The sequence below is a fragment of the Bubalus kerabau genome, chromosome 5, assembly GCF_029407905.1.
Source record: "Bubalus kerabau isolate K-KA32 ecotype Philippines breed swamp buffalo chromosome 5, PCC_UOA_SB_1v2, whole genome shotgun sequence".
In the NCBI taxonomy this organism is placed as follows: domain Eukaryota; kingdom Metazoa; phylum Chordata; class Mammalia; order Artiodactyla; family Bovidae; genus Bubalus; species Bubalus kerabau.
The window spans coordinates 115,175,435-115,196,372 of NC_073628.1; the positions used below are offsets into that span (position 1 = coordinate 115,175,435).

Consider the following 20,938-nt stretch of genomic DNA (forward strand, 5'->3'; position numbering starts at 1 on the left):
AAGCCAGTAATCTAAAAAAGTAAGGGAAAAACTGAATATCTATTGGAATTAAAGTTATTAATTTTTAAATTCCATAGTAAGTGCCTTCCTATTTGTTTAAAAATTAGGTTTCAGAGAAGAGCTTTCCAACTACCATCTTATGGTAATGCATTTTGTTCCCCAGCTCAGTGAGCAGATCTTGGTGCCCCTGTGTTGAGGCATATGTTTAGATGCTCTTGGGGCTTTTGAGACCCTAGTAAGACACTTCTCTTACCTTTAAAAAGCTCACTTGTTGTCTTAAGGCTCGGAAAACGGTACATAATGCCTGTAAAAAATTAATTACAACATTCTTCTCTAACTAGTGTGAAAGTTGCTGGTCAGTGTTTTTTCTTTATATTGTATATTTTGAATTAATTTGACCTTCTCTAATAAGTATCTGTTTTATCTGTCAAATTAAAGAAACATTTTTAGACAAAATGTAAAACCAGAAAGTTTTAGCATAGTAGTTTTTGCTTGTTTCATGTATGTCCTTTTGGTATTGGTGACAAGTTTAAGAATGATAGCATGCTCACTGTGGGTAATCATGTTTCCTAAATCATAATCCTATATATGCTCTAAGTTTATATATGATTCAGCAGGTTCATTCTTCTAACAGAACTTCTACTGAACTGCATTTTTGTAAAATATTAATAACTTTTTATAACTATTACCAAGGAAAGAAACTCAACTGTAGTTGAATCTGATCAGTGAAAAGTGCCTGTTTAACAACCGTCTCATCATCTAAGACTTCTCTGCTCCCATGGGCATGTTGAAGGCCAAGGCCACACAAGTAGGTAATATCAGAGCCAGGTCTAGAATCCAGGTTCCCTGGCTCTTTAGTCAGTGTTTCTAGCAGTAGCACATAGGCTAAAATGTGTGCTTGGAATGTTGCACTTCTGCTCTGAAAGATAAATGCTTATTTTTTTATGGTATAATCGATGGAAACACTCTAGAAAACAATAAAACTAGTTCCAGGAAGCAAAAGTGCTTCCTTTCTCTTTCATTACCTCCCTGCAGAGCAGTAGCGGTGAGAATGAGTAGGATGTGTCATCCTGTCATCAGTCCAGCCCACCGTGCTGCAGGATAGCCCACCTTCCTCTCTTATAAACTTCTTGTGTGCTGTTTTTGAAGGATGGCAGTGGATATACCAAGAACTTTTCTATCCCATTTTCCACCCAGTTGTTTTTTGATTTGGGAAGCCAGGTCCCAAATCATTTATGATGCTACTAATAAACACCGATGCAGCAGTAACAGTGGGTCGTTTTTATTGGGCGTGCCAGGCATTGTTTAAGCCTTTTACATGCATTAAAGGATTTTACCACAGCCCTCTGAGGTAGATTATTACTATCCTCATTTTCAAATGAAAACACCTGGCATCCAGATGTTAAGTATCAGTACCTCACCCAGAGTCACACTGCTTTCTAAGACATGGAGCCAGAATTTGAACCCAAGCAGAAGACTCCAGGGTTCGTGTTTTTCATTAACAACTGTATCATATGGCAACATATTCTGTCCTTTTTTCTATCACCAACACTACAACAATCCTTTATATTTATGTAGTGCTTAACTCATATTAACTGTTTGCATTCACAGCAGCACTGGGATGTAAACATACACCATTTTGCAGAGAATAAGCCTGGAGAAGCTGAAACACTCAGATGGGATTCAGATCTTCTACTCTTACCTCTCTAGACCTGTGACTTTTATCCTAGTCAGGTCATAACTGCAGAGGAATCTTAACTTTGTGTTCCTTGTCTTTCACGGTCTCTTCCTGGTTTGTATCCCTTTACATTGACCGCTTACTTAATTATGCATGAGTACTTGTGGATCAGTTTTATATCCCAAGCTTTTCTGCTGCCATTCCTTTCCCTCCATATGTATTCTATCAGTTGATAGTAACATGTCTGACTTGATTATGAATCCTCCTAAAATTAAAGGTTGTATCAATAAAATATGGACTCTTCAACTACAATCATAAAGATGGGCTTCCCCTTTATAACAGGCTTCCCTCATAAAGATGACTACTACTTCCTAAAACCATGTCTACTTCAGTGTTTTCAAATGAGTAAGGTTTGCCAACTGGAGTGATAATGAAAATAAAGCAAAGAATGGATGGAGTGCAGGGAATTCTTTTTCCTTTATTAATGTAAGATAGGAGGGATGAGCATAATAATATTCTGTATCTGTGTCCAAGGCCTTCTGTTTGCTGACAGATAGCCGGAAGCACACTTGGATGAGTACTTTTCATTTTTTGTTTTCATCCTTTGCCTTCTGACATCAGTTGAAAATTTAGACCAAGTGTCATTTATTTTATTTAAAAAGGACTTTAGGTACTATATTGGAGTTACCTGTACCAAAAACCAGTAAAATGTTTCTTGTTATACTTGCAGATTCATGGGATTTAGATATGGTTTATTTTTAAAACTGCAGACAGTAAAATAGAAGCCATCAGCCTCCTGGGTAAACGTACAGCGTTTCTCCTGTAGTTAATGCAGCCCTTGTTCAGATGCACTCATTTCTTTCATTTCAATAATGGAATGGAAACTCTTAGATCATAGAAAATTATTTTATCTAAGTAATCTACTATGAAAAAAGCTACCAAAACAAGGAAAATTCAGAAAGTACCATGAAACTTCAAAACATGTAGACTTTTCTGAGCAGTGTTCTGATTGAAGATCAGACACAGATTTGTGTAGAATTGAGAAGCATATAATCCAACTCTGTTGGAACTTTGTATCAGTGTTGTTATGGAAGAACAAAAATGTGAAAATACAAATCTAAATTAAAATAGCCATAGCTTCCTTTTGCTGTATTCTGCCTTGGCTCTTTGTGGGTTCCTGTACAATTAAATCATATGGTGAATCACCACCTACGATAAGAGAATCTGACCTAGGATTAACATTTAAAGGGGACAACAAAAAGTTTATTTTAAAAAATATATATATATATATAATTTCCTTATCCTTTACAAAAGTCATGATTTCATTGTCACCTAAAGCTGAGTAAGGAGCCACATTTCTTTAGTAGACTAGCTACGTCATGAGTAAAGAATGAATTTTTAGAATACATTTACTGTTACCTTTTATGAAAACATTCTCTCATTTAATATTTTCCCACATATGTTCAGTTTTAAAAGTGAAAGATCCATAAATCTGTGTTACCTCATAAAACCTTTCGGTATATGTTAAAATTTTCCTAGGCCCCACGAGAATGTTGTAAATTAGTTACAGTATACTTAAGTTTAAATCTATGTCTGCTTGGTTGTTTTTAGGGGGGGAAAAAAGCCTTCCATGCTTTGAGTTGATTTTATTGGTACTATTTCTCTTCATAGTTGCTACATTGCCAGTTAGTAGGGAGAAGAAATGAAAGCAAAGATTTGACTTCCTTTCAGATGGTAAACGCATAGAGGCATTTAACTGGCAGTGTCATGCACGAAAACAGCATGAGGCAATGAAATTAAATTTATGAAGCACTGAAGATACTGTAGATAAAGAACTTCTAGATTGTGAATTATGTTCTGGGAAGAGACACAAGAACGATTTCATCTCCTGGAGATGTTTAAGAAAGGGATAAATAGTTATCTGGGTTTCAGATTAAATGCTTGCTTAAGGCTTCCGTAAGAACCAAGGTTTAATTGAAGTCCTGTACTTTCCATAGCAGCAACAACAGAAAAGAAAGAGATGACATATTTCTGATTCAGTATTTCTTGGAAATTTTATCAGAATTTCTTATAAAATATGTTTAACAGAGATTGTCCCAGTATTTAGAGTTTTGAATCTTTAAGAAAAGGACATGAAAGTAAAGTTGAGGAAATCTTACTTAGCTTTACCGTTTTTTTTGCTTGTTGAAGATTCTTACCTTGAATTTCTTTGATTTTTTAAAAGGACAGAGAACCCCCAAATCATAGCAAACTTAAGTGTCTTTGGTTTTAAAGCTCATTGTTGGTAACTACTAATTTTATTTTTAGTCTAGTAACACAATTAAACAAAGCTCCTGGATAGAATATTTAAAGAATTGTGTTCGTTGACCAAAATTGTATTTGTCTAAAAATATTACATACTTTTGGTCTTTTAATTATGTATTTAAGTAATTGTATCTTCTGGGTTCTTACTTTCTATTGTTAATGCTGACAACTTAAGCAGTACTTCTGTCACATTGTATTTCTTCTTAACTATACTCTGTAAGATTTTAGGACTTCTTAATGTATCCATCGCTTTGGTTTGTCACATAATTCCGGTTGTAGCAGTTATAATTTTTGTTACCCAAGTTAAAGTACTGTTACATGTAAACTTAGAAACTACTTAAAAGTTTGAGTTTTAGCAAGAAATACCATAGACTTATTTTAAAACTCTTACATTTAGGATTACTAAATACTAGGTTATATTTGGTTATGCTGTGATTGGGGTATCGTTGCAAAGCCTTGCAGTTAATTTGATGTTTTCTTAATTGTGTTTGTAGCTTTACTTTAAGATATTTTAACAGTACATGTAAATCATTAGCATACACACTGTAGCTGCAAAGACAAACTAATCATGTTTACAACTATTTAGTTTGTATCCCTTTGTTTTTATCATTGTGCAATAAATCTTATACATTTAGCGTTAATTGTTAAAATTTCTAATGTCACTAAAGCACTTGTTTTTTGAAATGCAGAATGTATGTACATCAGTCTATAAACATACACACTAAATACCATTAAATTGAACCTCAAATAATTCATTAATCATCACAAAGTATATAATGACCAGTTTTATCTAAAGTTGCAAAACAAAACCTTTTCCAGACAAGCAAATTGTAGTATGTTCCAAAAGTCTTTGATTAATAAGAGATTTTGACATTTCTACTACAAATATAAAACAATTATACATTTCAGCATACATAGAATTTTAAAATAAAAGTAAAAGAAATATTAAAATACCTTTTTGCATCTGTTGATAAAGCAAGCCCAGAAACTTGCTGCTCTTACTCTTGCTTTTAAAAATCAGTGTAGACGTTTGTTCGTCTGTGACTTTAATGGCAACTGCATTTTTGTTTTGGACCGTTGAATCCAAGCTGTAATAAGGAGCTTCTTTCTTCTTACAGCACTAATCAATTGAATTTGACAAGCCACCTATGTAATTTTAAGTAGTAGAGTGGAAGTTCCTGGTCTGCGGGCTGTCTTTAATCCAGCAGAGAAAGCATTGTGGCTTTGCTCTGTCTGCCACATGGAGAAATGCAGTAAAACCAGCTGCAGCTGACCCAGATTGTATATACAGTACCCTCGAATAGTGATTCCCTCTCTTTCTCAGGAGACTCAAGTTCAGCCCACATATTACGTCACCAAAAATTTGCTGGAGACTAGGGGGGGAAAATCTCCTTAGGATTTCCTCTCTGTAGCCTTAAATAGGGGTGGGGGTAGTGGCATCAGCAGGAGGTTGAACGCCTGCAAACAAGGAGAGACTGTGTGCAGGTTGAAGGAAGGGCACCATCTGGAAACAAACTATCATAGTTGAGCGGGCAATTATAAAACAAACATGTGAGTCTGCTGCAGAGATCTTTTAAGTTGAATACTGAAAAAATAGTACTCAACTTCACTTAGAAGTAGTTGCAGGCTGATGAGTTTGTTTTTTTATTACAAAGCTTAGGAGTGAGACTGTGTTCTAAAGAGGCAGCCTCCTAATTAGCCTCCTAACCCTAATTAATAGAATACTCTTTACAGCCTGGAAGAATTTTTAAACATTTTACTAAATTTGCCCATTTTAGAAGGTTTTGAAGTTGTAAAAAAAAAAAAAACTGGTGTGTATTTCTAAGATAAAACTGCTCATTATATATAATTATCAAAAATAATTGAAAAGCTAGGTATAAAATTCTCTCAGAAATTTAATATTTCTTAAATTCTAATGTTATATAACTAAATTCTGATGTTACATAATGTCACTTCCTCCTAGTCTGCAACATGACCCCACTTGTCTGAATACAGTTATTCTTATTAGTTTATGTTGTGATTTAAAAGCAAACATAACCCTGGCCTGAATCTTAGGGGAACGAGAGAGTTCTGAGCCCCCCATTGGCTGTGGGAACTTAGACAAGTCACTTTACTACCTCTGACCCAATTCTTCTGCTATGAAATTAGGGTGCTGCTTAGAGAATTAGTAATTGTCAGGTACCGACTATGCCTTTTTATTTCTTTAAATCAAGAATGTTGATTAACTCAGTGGCTGAGAAGACACAGATTTAGACATTTTAGGTAATTTGGCTTAGGACTTCAGTACTAAGCTGTAGCACTGGGATTTGACTCTCACTCCAAAGCATTTGGCCACACTCTCTCTGATTGGATTATATAACTGTTGATTGCTGCTTCTAGATAAAACTTGGTGGGCTCCTACTTTCTGTATGTGTTGTGTGCGTGCGTGCGTGTGTGTGTGTGTGTGTGTGTGTGTAAGTCCCTATAGTCATTTTGTTTTCTTTGCGACTCTATGGACTGTAACCCGCCGGGCCCCTCTGTTTTGTGGGGTTTTTCCAGGCAAGAATACTGGAATGGGTTGCCATGCCCTCCTCAGGGGATCTTCCCGACCCAGGGATTGAACCCACGTCTCTTACATCTCCTGCATTGGCAGGTGGGCTCTTTACCAATACCACGTGCTTTCCCCCTGTCGTTGCCTAACTTTGTGCTACTTTTCTCTTTCTCAGGCCCTACCATCAACTCTGTTTGTTGATCAACATCCTTTATTTGAAGTCAGCTTAGTTTCTACTTCTTTCACAGAATTAATTATTTCTTTAAATTCCTATGACACACATAGGTATAGCAGGGGTGTACTCAAAGGCCTACAGATGCTCACAACAAGAATGAAGCAGGTAATGTGTATAGGTGAAGTAAACGAGAAGTAAGAGAGCAGAGGAAAATAGGTTACGACAGACTGACATCTGTAATGATTACTATCTATACTCTTCGCAGCTGTATCTCACTATTGCCAGATGTCCCCATTTTTTTTAAGGAAAAGGTCATATAGATACTTCCTATGTTATTTCCTGATTTTAAAAAGATTGGGACAGCTTCTAGCCTCTGATTTATACTATGTAATACATTACTTGATCATTCAGTGATCACATTGTATTCACTAATACCTTAACCTTGAGAAATATAAGATAGTAAACTCCTTCAGAGCTTTTTTGTTTAAGCAGTGTAGGGGTTTCTAATTCAGTTCAGTTGCTCAGTTGCGTCCAACTCTTTGTGATCCCATGGACTGCAGCATGCCGGGCCTCCCGGTTCATCACCAACTCCCAGACCTTGCTCAAACTCATGCCCATTGAGTCAGTGATGCCGTCCAACCATTTCATCCTCTGTCGTCCCCTTCTCCTCTCACCTTCAATCTTTCCCAGCAACAGGGTCTTTTCCAGTGAGTCAGTTCTTCCCATCAGGTGGCCAAAGTATTGGAGTTTGAGCTTCAGCATCAGTCCTTTCAATGAATATTCAGAACTGATTTCCTTTAGGATGGACTGGTTGGATCTCCTTGCAGTCCAAGGGACCTTCAAGAGTCTTCTCCAACACCACAGTTCAAAAGCATCAGTTCTTCAGTGCTCAGCTTTCTTTATATAGTCCAACTCTCACATCCATACATGACTACTGGAAAAACAATAGCTCTGAGTAGACGGACCTTTGTTAACAAAGTAATATCTCTGCTTTTTAATATGCTGTCTAGGTTGGCAATAACTTTTCTTCCAAGGAGCAAGCATCTTTTAATTTCATGGCTGCAACCACCATCTGCAGTGATTTTGGAGCCCCCAAAAATAAAGTCTGTCACTGTTTCCATTGTTTCCCCATCTATTTGCCATGAAATGATGGGACCAGATGCCATGATCTTAGTTTTCTGAATTTTGAGTTTTAAGCCAACTTTTTCACTCTCCTCTTTCACTTTCATTAAGAGGCTCTTTAGTTCTTATTCACTAGTTAGTAATTCATATCACTGACCAGGTTTGGAAAGTGGAATGGCAGGTGTCTAGGGACAAATTACGGTTAGTTTGGGATGTTAAATTGAAAATGAAAGTCAGGAGCTGTGTTCTATAGAGAAATTTGGAGAGTCATCAGCAATCAGGTGATGGTTGAGGCCTCAGAAATAAGATAATTCAGAAGTACATGTAGAGTGAGAAGATTAATGACAGAACCAATTCCAATACCAATTCCAAGGGACCTGAGGAAATAGAAGAATCGAGGGAGGATGGAAGCGAGGCAAGTTCAAGCCAGTAAAGACTGAGAAACAAGGGAGTAAGTAGTACAAATACTGCAGAGAGACTTGAGCAGTAGAGAGGAGACCAAGAGAGATGTCTAAAGAATTAGTGTGAGAAGATCATGTGTGCCTTTGCCAGAATAAGTTCCAGCAATGAGATAGATGTGAATTTCACATGTTAGCGCGTGTGGATCAGTAGAAACCTATATGCTCTCAGTGGGTGTATCAGTTGATATAGCTTTAAAAACCAACGTGGCACTGTCTTGTAAAGCTGAACATTATATATGCCTGCATGTATGTATATATGCCTGCATGCATGTATATATGTGTATATATCTCTCCTAGAGAAATTCTTGTATGTGTGCACCAGGAGACATGTACAAGAATGTCTGTAGCAACAAGGAGGAAGGGAGCAAGTAACTCAAAACTCGTATCAAACAAAATGAATAAGTAAATTGTGATATAGTTACATATAGTTTATTCTCTTAAGGAATTACGGCTGTACTTAACAAGATGAATAAGTCTTAGAAACAAAATAGTGAGACAAAGCAATCACAGATCATATTTTTAAAAACTTATTTAACAACCATTTATAAATCACTTATTGTGTACCCATTCTAACTTTACCAATATTATCATTTAATCACACATATAAAAGTATGATTTTTTTAAAGCTCAAAAATAAGCAAAAGTAAAATAAAATGTGCAGGAATACAGACATGTGCCTCAAAAATAACAAGGGGAATAATCTTAAAATCAGAAATGGTAGTTCCCTCTAGACAGGAGGCAGAGAGATGACACAGGGAAAGAACATAAAGATGAGGCAACAGTACTGATATTGTAGCTCTTACGTTGGTAAGTATTTATTACATTATTTGATAACCAATATTATATGTTAAACTGTTATTTTTAAAAGATACAGCTATCTTTCTCACACAAATAAAATATGAATACATGTCAAAAGTTTTGTTTAAATCATTAAGTATACAGGGAATCAGGAAGATATTTACAATAACTTCAAGGAAGAAGTCCGAGTACTGCACATACATGCAGGCCGTTGGGAATGCTGGAATGAATTTACAGATAGTTGCAAAATTGGTCAACATCCACAGGGCAATAATCAGTTACATCCCACTGGACATAATTCATTGGCATTTTTATGGACAAGAATTTGTATTATTACCAGTTTTCAACAACTTATAAAATAGTTCAGGCCAAGAGGATACACTGGAAACAGGATATACCTAGTAATCTTTTTGCCTCTTGCAAAGTCTATCACAATTTTTCCTGACACAAGTAAACTTTTATATGTACCAAGTATTACATCAAAATAGAATGAAGGATAAAAAAATTAATTGTACCAGTCCTTATTTCTCTTTCAAGGTGTTTGTTGAAGAAGGCAAGAGTCCTGTATTGAGGAGGGGATCAGATTTAAAGGAAGGGTTGCTTTGCTTGTGTTTTTAAATAGAGGAGATTTAAATGTGCACACTGGCTCTTGGAAAAGAGCCATGGAGTGTAAGTGATAGTGGAGGCAGCAGTGGATATGTTAAAAGGATGCAGTAGAGATTACGTTCAAAATCGCAGTTTAGATTTGGAAGAAAAAGAAGGGGATTCTTCTTCCTCTGAGATAGGAGGGAAAGAAAGGGAGCTAGGCTACAGATTTATTTGAAGTCATAAAAAATAAAGTTGAGAGTCTCTAAAGAAAAAGAAGTATTTATGATAGATGGCTTAAAGAATACTGTTAAGATTTACTGAATGGAAAAGGAATGATACTGGAATGAGTAAAAGGATTACCATTGCCAACTTTTTACATTTTGTTAAACACCAATTGTCTGCAAATACTGGTCAGGATTTTCATTTTTTAAAGTGCAAGATAGAGTAACCACTTGAACGAGTTTATTATCTTAAGCAGATTAAATATAAAATACTAAAGATTTTCAATAAAGAGGTTAGAAAGTCTTAAAAATTATCAAGTGAGTGATACAGATAAGGTATGAGTTTGTAACAGTGTAATTTTAAAAAAAAACCTTGGAGTACAAGTGTATACTCTGAGATCCAGCTCTGTCACTAACAATTCATGTGGTGTTAGGCACTTCTTTAATATCTGTGGACCTTAGAGTGTTTGCCTGTGAAAAGAGGGTTTGGACTAGAGTTTCTAAATTCCTTTCTTAGAATATGTGAGGAAACTAAAGAACCGTTGACACGGACCTGAATATAAGATAATGATTTAGATGGGCAAAGTTGAGTTCAGGTATCATTTAAGCTGGAAGAACCGGCATGAGAAAAAACACAGGGCTTATCTGGAAGGCAATAGATACATCATTTTGGTTGCACTTCTTCTGAGAGTTCATGAATGGGGAGTAATGATTTGGAAAGTAGGAACATGGTGCCTTTTACGCTTTACACGTGCATAGTAAACTCTCAGGAAATATTTTCTGTAGATGTGACTTTGAATATCCAGGACAACTGAATCATTTGAGAGGATGTATTATTTTTGTTGGTACAGAAAAAAGAGCAAGGTTAACTTCAATGTGTAATCAGTAGAACTATTTCAAAAATCCAACTGTTAATAAAAACAAGACGTTTCTACTAGAATGAGACAGTTTTCAAAGTAATTAAGAATCAAGACTTCTCTGGTCCTCCCGAGGTTAAGAAACTATCTTCCAAGGTGGAGCGGGAGGAGAACACAGGTTCGATCCCTGGTTGAGGAGCTGGGATTTCATGTGTTAACGGGGACAGCTGGGCCCGAGCGCTCTGGAGTCTACACACCTCAGCGAAGAGCCTGTGTGCCACAACCCAGACCCAGTGCAGCCAAATAAATAAATATTTAAAAGGAAAAAAAAAAGTAAGGCTCATGTGATAGTTACCCACTCGAGGCAAGCATGTATAGAACTAATATTAAGTTAACTGCCCCATGGAAGTGGAAGGGAAGTGGTTAGGCTGGCTAACTTAAAACTTCTTCAGGCTGTACCACAACTTGAAAAATAGGTACTAGTGTATAGACATAAAAACTAAGGTTCGGAAATTAGAATAATTATCTTTATTTTATACAGAGGCAGAGCCAGTTCAGGAGCTTATCTTCTTTCCATTAAGACCCATGGGTGGGTAGGTACTGGAGTTTCTAACTTCAGCTTTAAGTCATGTCTAACCTGGATGCCACAGAAATCTAGGCTTTCAGTCCAGTTCAGTTCAGTCACTCAGTCGTGTCCGACTCTGCGACCCCATGAATCCCAGCACTCCAGGCCTCCCTGTCCATCACCAACTTCCGGAGTTCACCAAAACTCTTGTCCATCGAGTCGGTGATGCCATCCAGCCATCTCATCCTCTGTCGTCCCCTTCTCCTCCTGCCCCCAATCCCTCCCAGCATCAGAGTCTTTTCCAATGAGTCAACTCTTCGCATGAGGTGGCCAAAGTACTGGAGTTTCAGCTTTAGCATCATTCCTTCCGAAGAACACCTAGGACTGATCTTTAGAATGGACTGGTTGGATCTCCTTGCCTTAGTGGTCATGTTTTAACACAGTATTAATAATGAATATATTTTAAATATGGCATATATTGAAATATAGCTATAAACAAACTATACTCATCCAAACAAGTAGAAAAACACTCATTTATCTTAATTTTGTTTCAGGTATCTATCTATCTGATTTAACATATATTGATTCAGCATATCCATCAACTGGCAGCATTCTAGAAAATGAGCAAAGATCAAACTTGATGAATAACATCCTTAGAATAATTTCTGATTTACAGCAGTCCTGTGAATATGGTAAGTTTCTGGGAGTAATGCTGTAATTCATTTATAAAGGTTTGATTCATTTACACAGGTTGATGGCCACTTTTCACAGAGCAGGGTACATCATCCTAATGCAAAGGAAAATAATGATTATGTCACTGTTCAATGTTTAGCATCCTGTTTAAGATCTTGCTTTTAAGGAGTTCAAGTATTTCATATTTAAAATGCTGTTTTATCTTTTGCTCTTCTGTAATTTGTAGCAACTTTGCTAATGTAATTTTCACAATTATTTTCTATCCTTCTCATCTCATTTGATCTCCCTGATCTATTATGTAAATATTTCTTTTATTTTTCAGTTAGGGAGTGAGCTGAGACTGTTGTAGTAACCGTTGAGAAGCTTTCTTGAGTTCTATGTTGAGTAGATAACCAGTTTTTGTCCAAGATGTATTTTATGGAAACACATATATGAAAAGAACTTATGCAAGCCCAAATGATTAGAAAAAAAAAATTTATTGTTTTAAAGCATTTAAATGCTTTCAGTTTGATAGAAAATAGACAGAGGTTTTTACAGCTATGTAATTTTAATGCTGTTTAAAAACAGTTTACGGTTTGTTGCTATTTAACTTTAATCTCTTTTTTAAATCCTTTTCTCAATTTTTTTAACGTAACATCAAATTGTAATGTTAAATCAATCTTATTTGAAATTTCTAAGTAGGAGAAAAAAAAACTACAAATGTGAGCCAGGCTTCTTTAAAAAAAAACAACCCTAAACTGCCTTGTATCTTGCACTTCGATGAGGTTTGCCTATAGAGTACAGGTGGCTCTGACTTTCTTTTATGAAATCTCTCATCTATGTGGGACTTCGTAAATGGAGGTGTTTTAATCTATACAAACAGCATGCAACTGCAGTTTTCTAAATTACTTTCAGTTTTACATTAAATAACATTTACCTCAGCCATGTCCTTCTCGAGTTAATTTAAATTTTGGTGCCATGTGGCCTTCAGTTCAGTTCAGTCACTCAGTCGTGTCCAACTCTTTGCGACCCCATGAATTGCAGCACGCCAGGCCTCCCTGTCCATCACCAACTCCCAGAGTTCACCCAAACTCATGTGGCCTTAATTTGCCTTTAAATATATTTTTCTCAGCTTAACTTTAAAAATTTTGCCTGAGATGTACTTTATCAGATAATTATTTATCATGTTTTGCCTAGATATCCCCATGTTGCCTCACGTCCAAAAATACCTGAACTCTGTTCAGTATATAGAAGAACTGCAAAAGTTTGTGGAAGATGATAATTACAAGTAGGTTGGATCTTCAGAAGTGGTTTGTATAACTGTGTCCTGTCCTCTACCCTTTCATCTCTGTATTCAAACATCTAAGTACTGCATCTTATCATGCAAATACAGTTGTGTATTTACAGTGGTAAAGTTACCTATTCACATGGATTTTTTAAATCAATCTCTTGATGTGACTGAGCCAGTATACAAGTACGTCATCTCTTCTTCTATTAAAAAGCATTGTATGTTTCTCAACTTGTTGAGAGCTGATGTTTGATAGTTCCGGTTTTACATTTCTTCCTTTCTTTCTCCATTGAAGCATTGAATCTTTATGGAAATGTATCTTTTAATAGACTGAAAAATTAATGAAGCAGTCCATGAATAGAAAAATTGCTCCTCTTTAAGGAAATTTTTAACACAATTTTGAACTTGTTTTCAGTTATTTTTGTGTATTGACAGAATATTGAACCTTCTGGACTCTGAATTAATATTTGTCCAATAGAACACCACACTTATCCTTTCCTCTATTCAAGCAAGTCCTTCGTTAAAGGTTTTCAAAACTTACTTTTAAAACAGCTGATATCCATATCTTTTTGCTTAACCATTCTCAGTCCTGCCCAACAGAAAAGGGATTTTTTCATTATTAACCCTTTTTATTTTTCTGGAGTTGGAAATGCAACCCACTCCAGTATTTTTGCCTGGAAATTTCCTTAGACAGAGGAGCCTGGTGGGCTACAGTCCTTGGAGTCACAGAGTCAGACATGACTGAGCACACACACATACATTCGCATTTACTTTTCAGTAGTGTGCTCTATATCATGACTACCAGGTTTGTGTGTGTGTGTGTGTGTGTGTGTTTTTCAAAAGATAGAAGGATAAAGAGGCTATTTTTCTCTTGAGGCTTTTCATTTTCCTTGCAGCTTCATTTATTTAAAAAAATTTTTTTTGCTGTTTCTAAGCTTTCAAATTTAACTTTCTGTCTGCCACAAATATATTTTCCAGTAAGAGGTTATACTTTAAATTTTTATCAAAGTGAAAGATAAGGTTATTTTTTAATATTAATGCATTATATACAAAAATTTTCTTATGCTGTGTGATAGTAATTATCAGCTTCTTTGTTCCATAAGTTTCAACATTTTTTGAAGAATTCTGGAGAACAGAATTTGTACCCATAATAAAAGGCTAGAAATTCCAGAAAACAACTGGAAATAACTTTTCTTCAAATCTCAAATATATTAAGAAGCTCTGTACATATACTTAAAATGTATCTGAAGCTTTATTTATATTTGAAAACACCTTTATTGTCATCTTCTCCACCATACTGTATTATTACCACTTTATCTTTCTGTATCAATTTTTGTTTTACAGAAAGATTTTATAGGGTAATTCATTTGAAAATGTATGAGGTCAGTGCATCAGCTTTTTAATAATCTTGGCACTGTTTCACAGATCTGATGCCCTAGATTGTAAGTTTCTTGAGTGTGATGGTCTGTGTCATATTTATCACTTATTTCTTTCATCTCTCTACTGACATAGCATAAAACACTCATATTTTGTCCAGTTGGGTACAGAAGATTATCTTAAAACTCAAAACATGAATAAGTCATTATTAAAATTTCTGTGTCTGTCTCAAGAAACTTAATGGATTTTTTAAAAGTTAAAGTGTAACTCTTCAGTAGAAAGTGAAAGTTGCTCAGTCAAGTGGGAATCTCTGCGACCCCATGGACTATACAATCCATGAAATTCTCCAGGCCAGAATACTGAAGTGGGTAGCTCTTCCCTTATCCAGGGGAATCTTCCCAACCCAGGGATTGAACCCAGGTCTTCTGCATTGCAAGTGGATTCTTTACCAGCTGAGCCAACAGGGAAGCCGAAGCATATTGGAGTGGGTAGACTATCCCTTCTCCAGCTGATCTTCCTGACACAGGGATTGAACCAGGGTCTCCTGTGTTGCAGGCAGATTCTTTCCCAACTGAGCTATCAGGAAAGCCCCTTCAGTAGAAGTGAAGTCTAAGAAATTGTTGCATAAATACAGAGTATGGTGAATTTTAATGCTGAAAGGATAGAGTTAACTAAGCTGTTAAGTAGTTTTAACTGTCTGTATCCTGGCATGAGAGCTTCATTTTGGTAGGAAAGTGGATGCTGTTACACTGATTTTTGTTTTCATGAGTAACTAGAACTTGAGTAGCCTTCCCATTATACTCATTGTGTGTTAGTCACTTAGTCGTGTCCAACTTTTGCAACCCCGTAGTCTGTAGCCCATCAGGTTCCTCTGTCCATGGAATTCTCCAGGCAAGAATACTAGAGTGGATTGCCATTTCCATCTCCAAGGGATCTTCCTGACTGAGGGATCGAACCCAGGTCTCCTGCATTGCAGGCAGATTCTTTACCACCTGAGCTACAGGGAAGTCCCATTGTATTCATAAACAAATATTTATTCAGCTTTTGCTATAGGTGAATGCTAGCTGCTGGGATTACAAAATAAATAATTACAAAATAGTTCAAAGAGTACTATACTAGAGATGTGCAGAGGATGCTATGGGAACATAGATGAGGGGAGACCCAACTCAGCTTTAACTGGGAAAAGTGAAGAGAAAATAAACATGAGCAGCTTCAGGTGACCATCTTACCTTAGTCTGCATCTTAGCAGGTGAGTTGCTCCACATGAAGAGTTAAGAAAGGTGTTTCAGGGATGGAACCATCAATGGAATAGGCTGGGAAGCTATGTTTGCTTGGGGAATTCCAAGTCACTTGGTGGTACTGGAGAATCTTACGGGAAGCTAAAGAAGATAGTGTTTTCCTAAAGATGCAGTTGTGTTGCATGAACCTACTGATTAAATGTGTTGAAAATCAGAGCATTTAAACGTAAGAGCTATTAAGGTCGTAAGTTGGGAAAAATGGATTTTATGATGAAAGATTTAAATAGAAATGACTTTTCATTTATCCATAAGCCTCTGTTTTTGGCAGCTTCATCTACATAGGCAGCCAGTATCAATATTACAAGTTACATGCATGTGTTTTAATCAGGGTGAAAATCTTTCAAAGTTATTTCATTTTAATACTAAGCGTAATATCTTTTGGAGAAGGAAATGGCAACCCACTCCAGTATTCTTGCCTGGAGAATCCCAAGGACAGAGGAGCCTGGTGGGCTGCCGTCTATGGGGTCGCACAGAGTCGGACACGGCTGAAGCGACTTAGCAGCAGCAGCATAATATCTTTTCTCAATGAATCGGCATCACTGTTACATATAGTGTTTTGATGATGATATAGGCAACCGACACTGACTGCACTTTAAGTGCAGTTTAAGACACTTAAACTGCAGTTTAAGATGCTTCCACTTGTTATATTGCTGTCGGTTATCAGCCATTATTAATAGCAGTGTGATTCTCCCATAGCCTCCTTTCTGTTCCTTTCTATTTTGGTTCTGTGTTAGGAAACTTTACTTAATTTGCTTACTTCTCTGTCTTCCACCTTCTAGACTGTGCTTTTGAAGGGGAGAGACACCCTGTCTGCTTTAGTCTCCATTATATTCCAGTGCTGAGAGAACAGTGCCTGACACAAAACAAGAGTTCAGCGAAGGAATATAGCATAGTCTGAAGCTCACATAATTAGAGTCAGCTACCTGTAACAAGAAAAAGAGCAGAGGGTTCTGGTTAATCATACATCTGTTCAATACATGTACTTTACATGGTTAAGTAATTAGAGTACAATTATGTGTGATTTCTTCTTTAGGATATCAAAGAAATTGATAAAAAGTTAAGCACCTTGAATAGATTTATCATTATAATATCATTTGTATTGTGCAGTGTCATAAAAAATTCCAGTTGGTAGGATGCTGAAAAATAAAAAGTCTTCATTAATTTCCAGACAAATGCTTAATGATAATACAGAGTACACCAAAGTGTATTTCCTGGATTACACCAAAATATTTTCTACAACTGCTTTAGTATCCTATTTCCTGAAACCATTTCCACTGATAGGAATTATAACCTCCTTTTGCTGCAGAACTCAAAATTGATACATTTTCCTAAATGGAACTTGTGTGTGTGTGTGCTCAGTGGTGTCTGACTCTTTGTGACCCCATAGACTGTAGCCTGCCAGGCTTCTCTGTCCATGGAATTTTCCAGGCAAGAATACTGGAGTGGGTTGCCATTTCCTTCTCCAAAGGATCTTCCTGATCCTGGGATTGAACCCAGGTCTGTTGTGTCTCCTGCATTGGCAGGCAGATTCTTTACCACTGAACCACCTTAATTTCCAACTAATAAACTCTGCCTTAGAAAGGGATTTATCAGGGATTTTGTAAACAGCCTTTTTATTTGTATAGAGAGATCTTACTTTTGATAATTTGAGTTGGTTTTTTGGATGGTTTTAAATAAGGTTTGGTTTGTTTTGTTTTAATTTTCAGTGCTACAGAGACCATTAGCCCATCCAATAAGGATTCTAGAAAGAATTTGCATAATTTAATTCAGTGTTGGAAAGTTACTGAACTTACTTGCCTTGTATCAGTATAACCTCAGGTTAAATCACCAAATAGCTTTAAATGTGTTGAATTGTTCGCCAGTATTGAGGTTCTTGGGAGAGCTATCTCTGTTTTTGAATATGAGGTTTTGATGTTTTTCCCTCTCTTAATATTTCCTGGAATCACTGTAAAATCAGCTTTGTATGAAAGAGAAAGGAGGCTTAATTAAAATCACCCTTGAAGAAAAATATATAGTTGAGATTATTTTATAAAAAATGTTTTTAGGCTTTTGGTAGAAAAATACATGATTTTAATGTTATTTTGTCAAATATTAATCATTTTATGTGCTTTTTTCCTTTTTGAAATTCAGGCTTTCATTAAAGATAGAACCAGGGACAAGCACACCACGTTCTGCTGCTTCCAGGGAGGATTTAGTAGGTTAGTGCAGCTTTCTCTTGTTACTGAGTAATAAACCAGATAACCTAATAAGAAAGAAGGGATATACTCCAAAGTGAGTAAATGCTTAGCACATTTTATTCTGCCTGCACAGTTTTGTTTTTGGTATTAAAATATATCTTTTTCTATTTGGTTTTCCTGTTTTTTTCATTAAAATTTGTCACATGTAGTTTGTCAGTAATATGCAAATAAATATGCCAAATAATCAAGAGTAATAGATATAGCCAACAGAAAATAATAAGTAAGTGTTTATGAATTATCAAATCTTTTTTCATTAAGCATACTGTAAGAGGCAGTGAGGGTTAATTATGTTAGAAATTTCTGTGGTCTAAGAGGAAAAATTTACTACTTTGAATAATTATAGGAGTCAATTTTAGTGGCTTAATTTTTTTTTTTTAATTTCACTCTAATGCTGGACCAAGTACTGATAAGAATAGTCATAGTCTCTTAATTTATCTGTTGCATTACAGTTGGGATTTATATGTATATAAATAATCTAAAAACATAAAATTGAAGAGAATTTTTTAAAGAAATCATAGACAATACCTTGTTTCATATTCCAAATACAGACGTTGGCACTAAGCTTTGTACTATTATATATCCTAAAAATAATTGGAGACCCATCTAATAAGGTATGAAGGGAATGAGGGAGCAAAACCATGACAGTATCTACAGGGGAGAGTGGTCCAAGCAGAGGAAATCATTTCAGGCTATATCTATTGAAATTTGCTTTTCTTTTCATTCTTAAAGTGATATTTTGCTTGTAAAACAACTGTAAACCAATAAAAAAATTTTTAAGTGTTATTTTGCAAATCTGTGTACTCTCAAGTTCCTTTTTTTTTAATTTCCAGAAACTTGAGCAGTCAGTATAGATTTAAATTGTAACTTGAATCCTTGACCTACGCCACACGTTCTGTATCTATGAAGAAGCTGAAACTAAGAGTGAAGAAGTCATGTGTAAAATTAAACGAGCACTGAACTAGGATTCAGAAGACCTGAGGGTTTAGTCTAGGTTTCATGTGTGATATGAGACCCTTACACCATCTCTTCTAATTATACTGCTTCCTCTATAAACAGGCTACTTATACTGGCTACTTAGGGCAAGTAAAAGAGATAGAAATTAATAGATATTGTTTGTTTTGAGGTTTTGTGTTTTATGACTCAGAAACTAAATATTTCTTATGTTCAGTCAATTAAATAGAATTCATATTACCTTAAATTAAACCACAATTTTTATTTCATATCAAAGGATTACAAATAAAGCAATCTTTCTAAACCATTTAACAATTTCTGTCTGTCTCTCTTTGTGTCTCTGTCTCTCTCTTTTTTAATTTAACCCTTAAGGTCCTGAAGTAGGAGCATCTCCACAAAGTGGAAGAAAAAGCATGGCAGCTGAAGGAGCCTTGCTACCACAGACACCGCCATCCCCTCGGAACCTGATTCAACATGGACATAGGAAGTGCCATAGCTTGGGTTACAAGTCAGCACTTTTAATTTTATCTTTCAAATTTTTATGTATTTAGTTGGATTTATTTTCTACTTATTTTACTAGTTGGACAGAAAATAGTGTCCTTGCATAGTTTTTATTTGTGTAAAGTAGTCTTTTTCTGATTTAGTAAACTATCTTGTTTGCATAAAGGCATTTATCTCTCCCTTACCTTAACTCGGAAATGAGCTTTTTCCAATAGTGCTTTCACATTTTGGGGAATAAAAATGAACATTATGGGTCGTCATCATAAATAAAATCAGGAAAGCACACACTGTTTCCATTTTAAATTATAACTTATATCATGAGGCATTGCTTGTCTTAACCAAAACAAGTCACCATAAATAAAGCATATAAAAACTGTTCTTTTTATAACAAAATACAAAGAAAGGGAAACTGTCTTTTTGTTTAGCTTTACAAGATTGTTTCCTCAAAATGGACCCCAAGGTTCACCTTTGCCATGATTTTTGTGAAAATTTAATAGACATTTTCCAAAAGTGAATGTGAAAATAATTTTTAATGAACCCAAGCATCAAAATAAAGTATTTTCTGTTATATAGGTAGATATGGCCTGGTTTTCTAAAAAATTTTTCCCTAAACTGTTAGCTTGAGGCTTTCATGGTAAAATCTGTGTGTTCATTAGTATGAGAGTTCAGAAGTAAGTTCAGGATAGCAGGTACATCTTTTATATCCTGAATCTTTATGTAAGAGTATCTTTTATATCCTGAATTAGTAACAGTAATGAAAGATATGAAAAATATTTCTCTTTGTTTCCAGTTTCATTCATAAAATGAACACAGCAGAGTTTAAGAGTGCAACGTTCCCAAATGCAGGGCCAAGACATCTATTAGATGATAGCGTCATGGAGCCCCATGCACCATCTCGAGGCCAAGCTGAAAGCTCTACTCTTTCTAGTGGAATATCAATAGGTGAGAAATAATTCTCTGAGAGAGTTCCAACTTATGTAAAATAAGACTTCTAACAAAACTCAGCTGGAAAAGCATGATTAACCCTACTACAAGTAGAAAAAGTAATTGATAAAAGCTAAGTAGCAAAGTGTGGATATAAGATCATATTACTAGTAGCCGCTAAAATTAATAATTCATGATGGTTTGAAAAGTGCTCGATGTTTTTGACTTCAAAAGGGGAGGCATTCAAGGAATGGTGGGGAAGAAAACAGGCACTGGTTGAATTGGTTACTGCATGTAGTTGGAATGCAGGAATGAGGAAAGGGGCAGATGAGTTATGATTCTCAGGTTTTTTTAGATTAAGCAGCTGGTTAGATGGTGGTGGTGTTACCTA

At 35.7% G+C, this 20,938-nt stretch overlaps 2 protein-coding genes across 28 annotated transcripts in view; one reads left to right on the plus strand and one right to left on the minus strand.

Annotated features, from left to right (window-relative positions):
• RALGPS2 (Ral GEF with PH domain and SH3 binding motif 2) overlaps window positions 1-20,938 on the plus strand; it is a 166,426-nt gene that overhangs the window by 118,984 nt on the left and 26,504 nt on the right. For 7 of the 8 annotated variants that reach the window (XM_055582763.1, XM_055582767.1, XM_055582764.1 and 4 more), the window contains 5 exons: window positions 11,854-11,991; window positions 13,169-13,259; window positions 18,065-18,132; window positions 19,495-19,630; window positions 20,414-20,565. In XM_055582763.1, coding sequence (XP_055438738.1) covers window positions 11,854-11,991; window positions 13,169-13,259; window positions 18,065-18,132; window positions 19,495-19,630; window positions 20,414-20,565 — 585 coding nt within the window. Of the gene's footprint in view, window positions 1-11,853; window positions 11,992-13,168; window positions 13,260-18,064; window positions 18,133-19,494; window positions 19,788-20,413; window positions 20,566-20,938 lie in introns of those variants that run through there. The other variant, XM_055582769.1, reaches the window with a different exon arrangement.
• ANGPTL1 (angiopoietin like 1) overlaps window positions 1-20,938 on the minus strand; it is an 80,974-nt gene that overhangs the window by 18,983 nt on the left and 41,053 nt on the right. For 9 of the 20 annotated variants that reach the window (XM_055582780.1, XM_055582774.1, XM_055582781.1 and 6 more), the window contains one exon: window positions 15,866-16,857. The exons of 4 other annotated variants lie outside the window; for them this stretch is intronic. Coding sequence is in view for 3 of the 16 variants with exons in the window: in XM_055582770.1 (XP_055438745.1) it covers window positions 7,362-7,449 (88 nt within the window). In the remaining 13 variants the exon portion in view is untranslated. 7 more of the 20 variants (XM_055582791.1, XM_055582770.1, XM_055582782.1 and 4 more) reach the window with 6 other exon arrangements.